General features: G+C 35.7%; 1 protein-coding gene across 1 annotated transcript in view; it reads left to right on the top strand.

The window, feature by feature from the left end:
* Positions 1 to 13,451, top strand: part of LOC124366431 (splicing factor 3B subunit 1) — a 45,222-nt gene extending 31,771 nt beyond the window's left edge. Inside the window, 6 exon segments of the mRNA XM_046822980.1 lie at positions 1,275 to 1,457; positions 2,523 to 2,711; positions 3,588 to 3,763; positions 4,403 to 4,675; positions 7,966 to 8,182; positions 13,198 to 13,451. Coding sequence (XP_046678936.1) covers positions 1,275 to 1,457; positions 2,523 to 2,711; positions 3,588 to 3,763; positions 4,403 to 4,675; positions 7,966 to 8,182; positions 13,198 to 13,356 — 1,197 coding nt within the window. The 3' untranslated portion in view covers positions 13,357 to 13,451.
* Positions 13,452 to 16,478: the final 3,027 nt, after the last annotated feature.

The raw sequence follows: 16,478 nt of genomic DNA, 5'->3' as shown, positions 1-16,478 counted from the left end.
GTCAACTGGTCCTAAAATTACCTGCCTAAGTAAGAGTAATTTATTTAATCTACCAGAGGCTACTTGTTAAGTAACAACTGTTTTGTAATGGATCAAGGAAAATTTATGTATGAACTTAAATTGTATCACAAACTAGATTATGGACATTTATTCACTTCTCTTCATAGTCACCATGAACATATTAACTTTTTCAAGTTGTGGCACCAGCTTTTGGATCCCATCATCAAATAACTCTGCTGCCTGACCGTTAGTCATCAATTAGTAACCGGTGTCATCATTTTCCAAGTGCTTCCCACCAAGAAATTCCTCGAGTCTTGGAAAAAGTTGAAAGTCTGATGGTGTTGTCAGGGTTGAATAGTTGCATCTGTGTTTTTTTCCGTGACGTGAGGCCAAGCATTGTCATGAAGCAGAATGACTCCGCTAGAGAGCAGGTCTAGCCTGTGGTCTTGAATGGCGCTCCTAAGCTTCAATAACGTTTCACAGTATCTCTCTGCTTTTATTACCATTCCTTGAGGCAGAAACTCTCATCAAAGTTATGCCTTTCTGGTCCCAAAAAGCTGTGACCATGATTTTCCTTGTTGGAGGTTCTTGTTTGAATTTCCGTGGCTTTGTCAAGAGGTTTGGATAATACCACTCACTGGAGTGATGTTAAGTCGCTGGAGTACAGTATGCAACCCACGTCTCATCACCATCCTTGTGATAGCACTCCAGAAAGGACAAAGAATGTGCCATATGCCTCATCATAACCATATTTGTCCTTCCTTCATTAAAAAGCCCACACCATTTCCACACATTTCCACCGTTCATTACATTTTCACCCTAGACATTAGCAAGCTGCTGGTAAATTACAGTATTACTAACCTTTTTTTGTATTTTAAAACCGAGTTACTGAGCACACTTAATGAGTTATCAGTGGGATTAATGATTGACATGGCAACAAACAAAGCAGTTATATATAACCTCACAACCAACACAGGCATAGACGTGAAACATAAATGACACATGATTGTGCATGACAGTTTAAAAAATAAAAGCATGGGTCCTAAACGTATTCCCTGAGGTAATACTTTTTCCATAGATAGAAATTTAAATATTTAGCTTGTACTTATTTGATTGTAAAATGATCTGCTCATTTTAAATCAAATTTAAGTTACGTTATAATAATGGTATACAAATCCAGGTAAATAAGAATTTTACCTGGTAATTTTCACTCAAAATGTTTTTTAATTACTCAATACTGTTTACTAAAATAAATACCTTGTATTGTGACACAGGATGTTGTGATGTTGAATGGATTCGGCACCATCGTGAACCAGTTGGGCAAGCGAGTGAAGCCTTACCTGCCACAGATCTGCGGAACAATCTTGTGGCGTCTCAACAACAAGTCGGCCAAGGTGCGACAACAGGCTGCTGATCTCATCTCCAGAATTGCTGTTGTCATGAAAACCTGCCAAGAGGTAGGTGTCTCGTAGTTAGGAATATATTTGTTGATGTATTTCAGCCAACAAAGTAATTGGAATTTTTGAAAAAATTAAGTGCCAAATGAACATTTGAATATGACGGATTTGAATACATGTTTTGAAAAGTACAAAACAACTGAACAGTAATTTATTAATACAGTAGCCTCCCTCATGGGCCTTAGGACTGGAGGCCCAACGGGATAAAGATTTAGCCGGATAAACCGATGTACTCTAAAACTCACTATATATTCACTGCATTCCGAACGCTAAAGATATAACACTACTGACGTCTGCACTTGTGTTTGTAAACACAGCTGTCCTATTGGAATTTTTATTGTTAATGATGCATTATTACATCAGTTTTGAATGATGAAAGTGATACGAACTACAAATTATTGAGGAAAGTTTATTGTAGCGATATTGAATTAAATCAGAGTGAAATCTCTTTTGAAAAAGTAGTGGTAAAAATAGTGATAACCAAAACTACGTAAAGGAAGTAACTTGGGTAGTAATGAAGAAGAAATTGAAAAATTTGGGGAGAATGTGGTAAAATAGGACTAGTGATAAAAGTAACAGAGTAGGCCTAGACTAACAAACCAGAAATACTACCCAAAATAGACCTGCAAAGGCAAAAATGTTACCTAATACTTTTTATGCGTATTCATGCATTTTTGGTGTGTTACTTTTTGTGAAATTAATATTACTTTCATGATTATTGATATTTCAATTTTATCTTTTATAAATTAATACCTATACACATAAACAAATCTTATAAAAGGATGCTTTTTGGACATTATTTACTTTGTTTTGTAAGAGTAAAAATAAACAATATTACATAATAATTATTAGAAATGTTACATTGTTTGTTTTGAAAAAAGGAGTGAAATAGCAGAGAATACAGTCGAAGCAATTGTTATTGAGACCTCAATGGGTTAGTACTGAAAAGATAAAGAAAATAGCTTTAAAGGTTATTGATTTCTGTTGTAAATTTAATTATAATAATTGTTTAAACTTTTAGTGTATTTGAATTTGTAAATTGATGTGAATATTTGTGTTATTCAGGAGAAACTGATGGGTCACTTGGGAGTAGTGCTGTATGAGTACTTGGGTGAGGAGTACCCTGAAGTGTTAGGCAGCATTCTGGGAGCCCTGAAAGCTATTGTCAATGTTATCGGAATGACCAAGATGACACCGCCGATCAAAGACCTTCTGCCGAGGTTGACACCCATTCTGAAGAACAGACACGAAAAGGTAAGGTGTAACATATGTTACTTGTATCAATATTAACCCTCCAACTGATGACCGACGGCACAGATGTTCATTAATACTGCTTGTGAACTGGTAAAGACGGCCGTCGGTCAACTTTCCGCTATTATTACGTGAAAACCATTTTAGTTATAGAGGCATAACTTGCACTAGTCATTCCTAATTTATTGTTCTGTTGTGAAAAGGGGCGATCCACGTTGTTCTAATGATATACGTGAACTATTGGACGGTGAAAATATTAGTTCTGACGATGAATGTGACATATCGGCATGATGATACTTCTTTGTCAGGTAGTCTGGATGATTATAAACCGTTGAAATGTAAGTTTGGTTGTGAAAATTGATAATGACAGTGAATTATCTGTCATAATTATCTGATATTTTTCTTGCCCAAACAATTGATGATCAAACACCAATATAGATTGCGTAAAAGTAGTACATGTTATAATCATTTTGTTCACTATAAAACTGTGTATATTGTGTACATTTACAGTATCTTACTAACCCAAGTCATGTGAAAGTTACATGGAGTGAATTGGAAAACCAAAACACATCTTTCAATTTATGTACAAATAAAAAAAAACAATGCTCTAGTAAGTGCATATTTGTATTATTTTTAATTTTTCTCTGGTTTCTAACAAAAAAATTATATATAACACTTATTACTTAGCATTAAGCATATTTTTTGTATATATATATCCAAAAAATATGCTGCACAAAGACAAAAAATCAGTGTATCATTCTGGGAGTTTCTTATTTATCAGTCAGAGGGTTAAAGTAGTCTATCTGCATTACTAGAGTAAATGTGTATAAATGCTTCCACCAGTTTGCTAAACGAATTTTGACGTGCGTTGTGATGCAGGTACAAGAGAACTGCATCGATCTGGTGGGCCGCATCGCAGACAGAGGGCCTGAGTATGTGTCTGCCCGAGAGTGGATGAGGATCTGTTTCGAGCTGTTAGAGTTGCTCAAGGCCCACAAGAAAGCAATTCGGAGAGCAACTGTTAACACATTCGGTTACATCGCCAAAGCGATTGGGTCAGTATTCTTGTCTATCGTTTAATAGGGAACAACTTAAATTTGAGTCTTTTTCTAAGAAAACAAACTGTAACTGAAATATAAAATTCACTATAAACCGGCATTACAAAGTATATGAAAAATATGTAGTTATTGCAGTTATTTATGGATAGTCATTTGGGCTCAATGTAAGTAAATATTCTACAATAAAAATGTATGTAAAGAGACTTCAAATATATTAGTTGTGACGCATTGTGGCCAATTTGAAAGAGAATTGGATCAAATTGAAGCTTGTCTATTTAATTTGAAAATCTATAATTTTGAACTTGTAGAAAAAAAATTAAAATAGAGGATGAAAATTGGGTTATTATTAATTGCAGTATGGATTTTAAAATTACTTTAGACTAGAAAACATTTTCCTCATAAACTGAATTTCGCAATAACCCTTTGAATACAAGGCTTGCAGTGGTGTTCTTAGGGTGCATAATATTTCAATTTTATTCATTAATAATAACTTAACAGCTTTCTCACAATTCTTTGGGTTTGTAGAAAAATTACTGTTACTACATCAGGTGATTTACTTATGTTGTTTGTTTTATCTATGCTATGACTGATTTCTTGTATACCGATCAATGACAAAGCTTATTATGTTCCTGTCAGTCCACACGATGTACTGGCCACGCTGCTCAACAACCTGAAAGTGCAGGAGAGACAGAACCGAGTGTGCACGACGGTGGCCATCGCCATCGTGGCCGAGACCTGCTCGCCATTCACAGTTCTACCTGCGCTCATGAACGAGTACCGAGTGCCCGAGCTCAATGTCCAGAACGGAGTGCTCAAGTCACTGTCGTTCCTCTTCGAGTACATTGGTGAGATGGGCAAGGACTACATATATGCCGTTACCCCTCTTCTGGAGGATGCCCTCATGGACAGGTATGTCTTTGGACGAGTAATATTTCTTTAATTGGCTCTATGCATGATTGAAATCACATGAGAGGAAAATTTTTATCTTTGATTTTATACAAGGTTATCTTTTATCCTATATTTTTAGGTTTGATTTATACAAGATAGTATCATATTTCTGCTAATACCTTCCTGCATGTTAACCCTTTAAGGAGTATGGACGTCATATGACGTCAAAGTCAAATTTTCTTTATTCATATACATCAAGTACAGATACAGTATCAAAGGGTAGTTAAATTAATTGGTATCTTGTAACGTTTTAGATAAAGCATTAAAGTCCATGATTGGTCAGTTTTTTTTTTCTCTCTTAGGACAAGAAGCTTAAAATTGCACTTAGTCCTGTAAGAACCTTTGTGCTGCTTCCGGAGTGATAGGATATTCAGGATGGTAAGGTTAGGGAGTAGGGGCCGCCTCCTATTGAGATCCATGAGGAAGAATTAGGGCACTACATCTCAAAAGTCATCTCAAGGGGAGGCCAGCTCTGAACCAGCCTCTCCAGTCAAAGTAGACAGAGTGGCATACTCTGGTTGAGGTTAACAAGAACCTCTGAGGTTAGGGAACAAACCCCACCAACTCCAACAGTCCTATCGAATTGCCCATGAACCCCAGAATCTCCAACATCTGCGGTTAGTGATGTGCCGCTCCTGGACATCCATAAGGTTGCCCAGATTGAAGTGGCACTTTGGTTTTTGCTGTGCCCAGTGGTGGATTCAACTGGTAAGTATAAACCAGCCAGAAGTTATCTCTGCGGGGTAATGATTGGTCAGTTGGTAGAACTCTGAGCGTGTAGATGGCCTGGCGTGAGAGCGGTTTTTGGAGTTGGAACTTAAGCTGTTTCCCTGTCTTCGTTCTTATTTGCGTTGGTAGACAGTTGCTCAGTTTTCTTCCCATGTAGGATGGTTTTTTTTCCCGTACTGTGCTTCTTGGATGTGAGAGCTGTCACGGTCAAGATCTTTAATGTTGTAGATGGAGCTTATGTTGGTTACTGTTAACTTAATTACATTAAAACATAAAACCAATATTTAATATTTTTATTTTTGTGAGGCCTTTCGATAGCAAGGCTATCTTCGTCAGACTTTTGTGATGTGTCTGACGAAGATAACCTTGCTATCGAAAGGCCTCACAAAAATAAAAGTATTAAATATTGGTTTTATGTTTTAATGTAATTAAGATCTTTAATGCAAGGGCTTCTTTTGATAGGCTACAATGAGTAAGGGATGACGAAAATATTGCCAAAAAGAGTAAAAAATAAAAAGCTCTTAAAAATGTTTATTTACATTTGAAAGCTTAATAAAAAAAGGACTATGTGTTCTACAAGTCAATATTTCAGTACTTTTTCAAAATCAAATGTCTTATTTCCTTACTACGACAGACTCGATCAATATTGTCTGCCATTTGGAAACAGTAAAAAACTAGATGGTTGCTCAACAAATATGTCACTCTAAATATGGCCCCAGTATGCAGTATACAAGGAATAGTTAGTATTATGTGGCGGCATATTCTTACAGCAAAGCGATGCGCGCGCGACGTGACCTTCAGTCGGTGGCTTCTCCCAGGTGGCTACTGCGAACTGGTGGTAAAATCAGATTACAAGTGAATGTTAAGTACATGGAAGTTAAGTATGTTGCCTATAGATGGAATCATTTTATAGGCAAATATACTTAAAGGCATCAGTAATAGCGATACATTTACGATAATACAAAAATACAGAGTGTAAAACGTCATATGACGTCCAAAAATTTATTTTTTTAACACAATTTTATTTCTACATGAAAGCCCAATCCTAAACTATTTTTTGACATAGTTTCCATTGATGTTCAAACACTTGTCGTAGCGGATGATCAATTTGTCTATACCCTCTTCGTTTCCCACAACGAATGTAGCCACGTCCACAGTAGTTTTCACTTCATTGTCGTTTTTTTGGTCGCGCCTCATGTGCAAGTGGTAGTCAGACGGTGCCAAGTCTGGGCTGACAACAAAATTGTCAAACCAATATTTGAGTATCACCAGTGGTATAATGGTTTCACCTTTTGGGAGAAAATCAATCAGCAAAACACCTTTCTGATCCCAAAAGACAGTCCACATGATTTTTTGTGCATATGTTGTCTTGAATTTTTGTTTCTTCGGGGATTGCCTGTGTCACAACTCCCTTGACTGCTGTTTGGATTCCAGTGTGACATGACAGAGCAAAGTTTCATCACCTGTCACAATTTAGTTTAAAATACCCTCACCATCATCACTGTACCGTGTGAGAAAAGTTAAAGCACTTCCGAGTCTCTTGGTTTTGTGCATGTCAGTGAGCATTTTTGGAACACATCGAGAACACAGATTGTGATAACCTAAGTGGTCAATAACAATTTTGTACAAAAGAGTGCATGAAATTATTTGGAAATCATCAGCTAGCAATGTCATCGTAAAACGTCTATTCTCTTGGATTCTTTCGTCAGATCATCGGTGACGAGAATGCTGAACGCTCTGATTCTCATCATTCAAATTTGTCTGACCGCCATTGAACATTCTAACCCGCTTTCTCAACATTCCTTCACTGATCACGGCTTCCCCGTGAATATCTGTAAGTTGACCTGTATATTTCAGCCAGTTTCACATTCCTTGCGTTAAAAAATCTTAATACAGAACGAATTTCACAATCGGCAGAATCACTAATTATCTTAAACCTTTTAAACGTTCAGAGAAAAACACTACTAACACTAAACTAAAAACACAATATAGAACAACTAAAAATGCATAACTCGAAATTCAGTGAACAAAGACGACTAGTGTGCATGCGCGGAACACCGAATGCAACGCAGCGGCGGCAGTAGAATGAAACTTAATTCTGAGCACGCCTTGTATTTTAAACCATTCATATTCTGATAATGAGCATTATAATTTATTAGGATTTACAAGGATTGTTGTTTTAATCATTTGGAATGTTGAGTGCGACATGTCAGATTCCCGTGTCATAGGTCTGATGAGCCTTGCAAACTAATTTTAGTCATGCAATATTATTTTGAAAAAGATTTACACTGACAGATTAACTAAAAATTCTACACAAATTAAGTATAACACAATTGTAATATGATTTGGCATATAATATTGTAATATTGTCATGCAGTAATACACTTTAGTTTTTTTTTTTTTTTTTTTTTTTTTTTTTTTTTTTTTTTTTTTTTTTTTTGTAAGAACTCAACTGAGAGGTAACCTTTGAGCACTGTACAGGATTGAATAATAACTGATTAATCGGTGATTAAATGTTTTAGGGATCTGGTGCACAGACAGACAGCCTGTGCTGCCATCAAGCACATGGCCCTGGGAGTGTACGGGTTCGGCTGTGAGGATGCCCTGATACATCTGCTGAACCACGTGTGGCCCAATATCTTCGAGACCTCTCCCCACTTAGTGCAGGCATTCATGGACTCCATAGAGGGCCTGAGAGTGGCCCTGGGCCCTATGAAGATCCTCCAGTACACACTGCAGGTCAGTCCATATCAAATCTACCGATGGTCGACCTTGACCTCTCAAATTTTGATGATTCTTGTAAGGAAGTTGTCTACTAATACTAGTTGCAAATATTTGATGTTTTTCTGCTTCTCGGTATTTTAGTGACAAGCGTTTAAAAATCCACAAAAATGCTGTTTTTGGTCACGCCTTAAAAAATATAGCTATACAAGTATTAAAAATAAAAATTCTTCTGCATTTGAAATTCTTTTCAATGTTGTCACATGACTTTTTTATTCTTTCCAAAAATGGTTTTTAGAGAATACAAATTACGTCTTTTTTCAATTTTGTAAAAAAAATATATGTTATTTATATTATAAACTGACTAATATATTCAAAATCTCAGGAATGGGAATGGGTTTTTATTAAAAAATAATATTTAGCCACAGATAACACAGCTTTCCTGTGATCTGCCATTACATTATTTCAATCATTATAAATTTAAAAACAAAATAATAGCATTTTTTATTACACCTACAAATATCATGTATCTTGATCACATCAATAATTATACTGTATTAGTTTTCTAGAGCATAAAAGAAATGACAACTTATGAATTTTAGATAGTGCAACACATTATTATTTCTAACGTGAAGGAAACAGGATTTTTCCGGACATTTGCATCGTTCAGTGAAACAAGAAATCAGTAACACTAGTTTTGAGATCTGCAATCTGATCTCTTCTTCAGGTAAATAACCAACCTAATACATAATTACAAACTAGGTTAAAATAAACAAATCATACCAACACATTGTGGCACACCTAAGTCAGGAATCACAACCACCATGTTGTTTGTCAACTTCATACACATCACTAATCATTAAAACTGAACTACAGAATACAGGTCACAATACGTCTGCATTCGTCTACTAACCACCTACGACTGACCAAAGGGCACTAGTCAATGGCAATCGTCATGGCAGACAAAAACAAGATGTTGGAAATAAAAAGGAAGGGGGACAGGAATGGGCCCTTTTCTTATTATTGGTTTATGCGAGATGAACTTCTTAAAACCATATTGTGACTCTGCATTGGTTTATTACAAATATCTGATCCGTTTGATACTATTGGTTTTCTTTTTTGTTCATTTTTTAGAATTGGCAACCAAAGCGGCCTAATCTCAACTGATGGTTGACTGATTGGTTGGTCTGCCAATTTAATGTATGTTACCTCAATTAATTTCCTTTTGAAGAAATTTCGTTCCCGATGTATTGTGTTGGCTTCATCCCAATCCATATGATGGTCTTCGGACCAACAATCATCTGCACTTTTTTACTTTTCTGCGAGACCCTTTCTTGTGTTTTCTTTGTGCTCTTTTATCCTTACATTTAGCGGTCTTTTTGTCTCGCCTATTTATTCCCTATTGCAAGTACATTTTATACTGTAAACACAGTTTTTAGAATCCTGTGTGCAATTTTTTTTATTTTTTTTACGAGACTTTGTCTAAGAGTATTGTGTGTTTTAAATGCGGTTCTAATGTACTTTCTACCTACTCTGCTGATAATCCCCACACATAAGGGTTGACATAAACGCAAATTTATCACAATTCTGTTTTTCTGACTCAGAAATGATTCTTCTGGTTCCTTTGCACATATTTATTACTAATTGAGGGTATCCATTGCTTCTGAGATCCGATTTAACTTTCTTAATTTATCCTTACGTTTAGTGGTCTTTTTGTCTCGCTATGCATTTCCTATTGCAACTACATTTTTATACTGTAAACACAGTTTTTGGAATCCTTTGTGCTTGGTTTTGTTTTTACGAGACTTTGTCTAAGGGTTTTGTGTGTTTTAAACGTGATTCTAATGTTGTACTTTCTACCTACTCTTCTTTATTCTCTGATAATCCCGGCACATAAGGGAATGACATAAACGCAAATTTATCACAATTCTGTTTTTCTGACTGAGGAATAATTCTTCTCGTTCGTTTGCACTTATTTATTACTACTTGAGGGCATCCATTGCTTCTGAGATCTGATTCAACTTTCTTAAATCCCTCTTTTAATCCATCTTTATCTGAGCACAAGCTCGAAACGTAGGCTACTCCTTCTTTGACAGATTTTTTATGGTTGCTTTGATAATTTAAATATTTACCTGTGTGTGTTTTCTTTCGAAAAACAGTTGTCTTAAGGGCATCCCTATCTCTTAATACACTCACATCCAAAAAGGGAAGCTTGTTTTGGACTTCCACTTCCATTGTGAGGCGGATGGAAGGAGAAATACTATTAAGGCGATTCAAAAACTTATTTAATTCAATGTCTCTGTGAGAAAAAATGACAAAGGTATCATCCACATACCTCCACCATACCTTCGGTTTGAACTGAGCTGAAGCCAAAGCTTTTCACTCAAATTCCTCAATAAAGATATTGGTGAAAATAGGAAACAGTGCAGAACCCATTGCCATCCCCTCATCTTGACGGTAAATGTTACCCTCTAACTCAAAATAATTGCATTGGGTGCATAGTTCTAACAGTTCCATAATTACTGACACGGGAAGTTTAGTTCTATCCTTTAATGTTTGGTCTTCTTTGAGACGTGATTTAATAATTCCGAGAGTTTTTGGAACTAGTACATTTGTAAATAGACTCTCCTCTCTTCCCCATTCCATATGTATGGCCTTCCCAAAATCCACAAACCTACCATCCTGAGGAGAGGAGAGTCTATTTACAAATGTACCAGTTCCAGAAACTCTCGGTACTATTAAATCACGTCTCAAAGAAGACCAAACATTAAAGGATAGAACTAAACCTCCCGTGTCAGTAATTATGGAACTGTTAGAACTATGCACCCAATGCAATTATTTTGAGTTAGAGGGTAACATTTACCGTCAAGATGAGGGGATGGCAATGGGTTCTGCACTGTTTCCTATTTTCACCAATATCTTTATTGAGGAATTTGAGTGAAAAGCTTTGGCTTCAGCTCAGTTCAAACCGAAGGTATGGTGGAGGTATGTGGATGATACCTTTGTCATTTTTTCTCACAGAGACATTGAATTAAATAAGTTTTTGAATCGCCTTAATAGTATTTCTCCTTCCATCCGCCTCACAATGGAAGTGGAAGTCCAAAACAAGCTTCCCTTTTTGGATGTGAGTGTATTAAGAGATAGGGATGCCCTTAAGACAACTGTTTTTCGAAAGAAAACACACACAGGTAAATATTTAAATTATCAAAGCAACCATAAAAAATCTGTCAAAGAAGGAGTAGCCTACGTTTCGAGCTTGTGCTCAGATAAAGATGGATTAAAAGAGGGATTTAAGAAAGTTGAATCAGATCTCAGAAGCAATGGATGCCCTCAAGTAGTAATAAATAAGTGCAAACGAACGAGAAGAATTATTCCTCAGTCAGAAAAACAGAATTGTGATAAATTTGCGTTTATGTCATTCCCTTATGTGCCGGGATTATCAGAGAATAAAGAAGAGTAGGTAGAAAGTACAACATTAGAATCACGTTTAAAACACACAAAACCCTTAGACAAAGTCTCGTAAAAACAAAACCAAGCACAAAGGATTCCAAAAACTGTGTTTACAGTATAAAAATGTAGTTGCAATAGGAAATGCATAGCGAGACAAAAAGACCACTAAACGTAAGGATAAATTAAGAAAGTTAAATCGGATCTCAGAAGCAATGGATACCCTCAATTAGTAATAAATATGTGCAAAGGAACCAGAAGAATCATTCCTGAGTCAGAAAAACAGAATTGTGATAAATTTGCGTTTATGTCAACCCTTATGTGTGGGGATTATCAGCAGAGTAGGTAGAAAGTACATTAGAACCGCATTTAAAACACACAATACTCTTAGACAAAGTCTCGTAAAAAAAAACAAAAAAAATTGCACACAGGATTCTAAAAACTGTGTTTACAGTATAAAATGTACTTGCAATAGGGAATAAATAGGCGAGACAAAAAGACCGCTAAATGTAAGGATAAAAGAGCACAAAGAAAACACAAGAAAGGGTCTCGCAGAAAAGTAAAAAAGTGCAGATGATTGTTGGTCCGAAGACCATCATATGGATTGGGATGAAGCCAACACAATACATCGGGAACGAAATTTCTTCAAAAGGAAATTAATTGAGGTAACATACATTAAATTGGCAGACCAACCAATCAGTCAACCATCAGTTGAGATTAGGCCGCTTTGGTTGCCAATTCTAAAAAATGAACAAAAAAGAAAACCAATAGTATCAAACGGATCAGATATTTGTAATAAACCAATGCAGAGTCACAATATGGTTTTAAGAAGTTCATCTCGCATAAACCAATAATAAGAAAAGGGCCCATTCCTGTCCCCCTTCCTTTTTATTTCCAACATCTTGTTTTTGTCTGCCATGACGATTGCCATTGACTAGTGCCCTTTGGTCAGTCGTAGGTGGTTAGTAGACGAATGCAGACGTATTGTGACCTGTATTCTGTAGTTCAGTTTTAATGATTAGTGATGTGTATGAAGTTGACAAACAACATGGTGGTTGTGATTCCTGACTTAGGTGTGCCACAATGTGTTGGTATGATTTGTTTATTTTAACCTAGTTTGTAATTATGTATTAGGTTGGTTATTTACCTGAAGAAGAGATCAGATTGCAGATCTCAAAACTAGTGTTACTGATTTCTTGTTTCACTGAACGATGCAAATGTCCGGAAAAATCCTGTTTCCTTCACGTTAGAAATAATAATGTGTTGCACTATCTAAAATTCATAAGTTGTCATTTCTTTTATGCTCTAGAAAACTAATACAGTATAATTATTGATGTGATCAAGATACATGATATTTGTAGGTGTAATAATTTATGTCCAATTGTCCAAGATGAGTGTTTTGGTCTGTGGTTCTTGAATTCACAAAATTCTGAATAGAGTATAGTTTATAAGAATGCCTTGTATCTATAATATAAAAACACTATGGATAGTGTGAAACTGAGTCTTGAGCATTAGTTGTGGGAAAGTTGTACCATTGAGTTGGCAACTGTAGTTCTCACACTGACAGCTGCCTCTGTGTGTTCCAGGGCCTGTTCCACCCGGCACGCAAGGTGCGAGACGTCTACTGGAAGATATACAACTCCCTGTACATCGGCGGTCAGGACACCTTGGTGGCTGGCTATCCCAGGATACACAATGATCCAAAGAACCAATATATCCGATACGAGCTCGACTACATTGTCTAACTTGACTAACTCTTGCACCTAATTACACACTGTCACTTGTATATGTACAAATTTATGTATCTTAATGGTTTTGTAAATAAAACTATAAAATATGATGTATTATAAATATTTCATTTCATCCTGTCTTTTGATAGTCTACCGTAAAAGTAAGTGATATTGTACACTGCTCCTGGAAACTGTTATATAAACAGGAATCCATGTGTCTTCCCTGAGAAACTTAGATTTGTCGTAATTTATGTATGCAGTATAGATTTTCCCATAAGAACTCTGTTTTCTTGTTAATACTCTAAACAGGTTATAGGTTTTAACAACCTGCTTTTGTCAAGAAATGTGTAAGAAGTTCAAATAAGTATGGCCTAAAAAACTGAAGAATTCTTTTTCACTTTGTGCAATAATTAATTCTTCATAGTCAAAACAGAGAAAAGTAATAGAAAGCCATAATCCATCACCACTTGTTGAGCGTGGCCTAAACAAATATGGCGGCCAATGTGAACGAGTCAACCTTTAGGCAAGTGGTTTGACGCTGAAGGTTATCATACAACTTATATTTGCGCCAGGACAACTGCAGTATGAGAATTTTAATTGTAATCTGTTGTCACATGTAATCAACCTCTCTTCAAAAATCCTTAATGAAGTGGAAATATCAGTTTTATCCAAGGGTTTGAACTTTTCTGTGGCACAAAAATCGGTAAATGCAGTGGATTTCATAACTGGAATCGAGTCAGCTGTTTTACAGTTATCTGAGGAACAGGGTGACCAGTTTTGTTGTGAGCAGTCTTTTACTCAGAGAAATTACAAAACCCAATTTGACAATAGAGAAGAAAAAGGCCATGTTGATCCTTGGGAACGACGACACGGTCAAAATCTTACCAGTCGATAAAGGCAACGCTACTGTTGTACTTGACTCAGTAGTATATAAAGAAAAGATTGCGGAAACTTTAAATACTGGCAAATATAAAGTTTTAAATAAAGACCCGACTGATTCATTTGAACGCAAAGTAGAAAACACAAAGAATTTTTTCAAGTTAAATGTAGATCTAAATGAACTCACCATTCCAAAATCCCCCATATGTATGGCCTTCCCAAAATCTACAAACCTACCATCCCTCTCTGGCCTATAATTAGTTCTAGTGATTCACCTTGCAGGGAATTGTCTAAAGTCCTCTTGGACATCTTAACACCATTAGTAGGAAAAACTGACTTTATCAAAAATTCCAGGGATTTTGTAGAGAAGTCAAAATCCCTGAAGTTGACTGAAACTGACAAACTAGTACGTTTTGACATTGAAAGTCTATTTACAAATGTACCAGTTCCAGAAACTCTCGGAATTATTAAATCACGTCTCAAAGAAGACCAAGCATTAAAGGATAGAACTAAACTTCCCATGCCAGTAATTATGGAACTATTAGAACTATGCACTCAATGCAATTAATACATACATACATACATAGATATACATTCCAAGATGGTGGACACACAACTCTCACAGTAAAAGTGCTCCCCATTCTCAGTGAAATTTTAGTGGGTAAACCAATGAATTCCTATTAAAGTTTTCACAGAATCGAACTGTAAGTAATAATATACCAATTTAAACAATAATTACTTACCAAAGAAGAAATCTAGACATCTCTATTCAACAAAACTATTACTCAAGATTGTTTAACTCTTTAAATTAAACATACTTTAGAAAGAACACAAACTATTCTAAACACTAATACCAAGCTTTTTCTGTATGAATAATAGTCAGATCAGTAATTTCAAATTCACTCAGTAATAAATTGATCAAAACTAAACCAAGTCTGACTATGTAGCAGCTGCTGTCAACAACCTATTGACTCTGCAAACACAGCACATTCCACACCACTGCTGGCTGACTATCTGATTACAATTGACTGGACTACCTTGGTATTAGATTATAACACTCGAACTCCCAACAATTAATTACAACATTAGGAATCAGACAAACTTTGCTTTTAAAAACTGTACCTACAATTTTATTAATTACAACAGGAATTAGACAAACTTGGCTTTAAAAACGTTATCTACAATTTTATTAACTACAACAACAGGAATAAGACAAACCTGGCTTTAAAAATTACAATTTTATTAATTACAACAGGAATAAGACAAACCTGGCTTTAAAAACTGTATCTACAATTTTATTAATTACAACAGGAATCAGACAAACTTGGCTTTAAAAACGTTATCTACAATTTTATTAACTACAACAACAGGAATCAGACAAACCTGGCTTTAGAAACTGTATCTATCTTATGTAAATTAAATAATCTGATAAAATGGCACCTAGAGATAAAATTCGCTTCTCGAGTGGCGACTTAGTTTTTGCTAAACTAAAAAGCTACCCATACTGGATTGCAATTATAGAATCTATTACAATTCCAGATAATAAGTCTAAAACTCCCAAGTATAATTTAAGGTTTTTTTGGAGACTACACAACCACTACAGTCAAGCAAGCTGCTCTGGATTTATATATTGACAGCAAAACCAGTACATGGTGTACCAAAAACTGACAATGTAAGAAATAAAAAATTTAAACACACTCAAGCTGAAGCTGCTTTTAAAAAACAGACAGAAAATCATAAAACTAATGTAATAGCACTGCAAGGAACAGAATTGGAACCCAATCATATTTTACCTGACCACTGTAGGTCATAAATAATAAATATATACCGAATAGCTTATTGGGTAAAAACGGATCACTGGCTGAGGAAATTTTTTAAGCTGACTACTCCTTGGAAGGTGATCCATGCAACAATATAAACAGCACCCTTACACAAATCCGCCTCAGTAGACTAAATAACTCACTGACTGAATTGGAAAACAGTTTAACACGTCAAGACATTCAGCTTAGTAAAGACGATGAATTGACTCTAGCGGCAAAAGCAGGCTCAGCGCTCTTGGAGAACAACCAGCTACTCAGAGGACAGATCTGTGAACTCAATTAAAAACTAGCTATTTCTGAAGCAATTGTAGAAGAAAATAAGACACAAGAAGAAAGGTACTTAGAAAATATAGGAATTCTCAACCAGAAGCTAGAAGAAGTTGAACAACAGTTAAACAAAGAGAGACAACAATATTTCATCATGCAAAACAGTTTTGA

Source organism: Homalodisca vitripennis, chromosome 7 (assembly GCF_021130785.1).
Source record: "Homalodisca vitripennis isolate AUS2020 chromosome 7, UT_GWSS_2.1, whole genome shotgun sequence".
NCBI lineage: Eukaryota > Metazoa > Arthropoda > Insecta > Hemiptera > Cicadellidae > Homalodisca > Homalodisca vitripennis.
The sequence above is the reverse complement of the archived record's forward strand: the minus strand, read 5'-3'. Positions and strand labels throughout refer to the sequence as shown.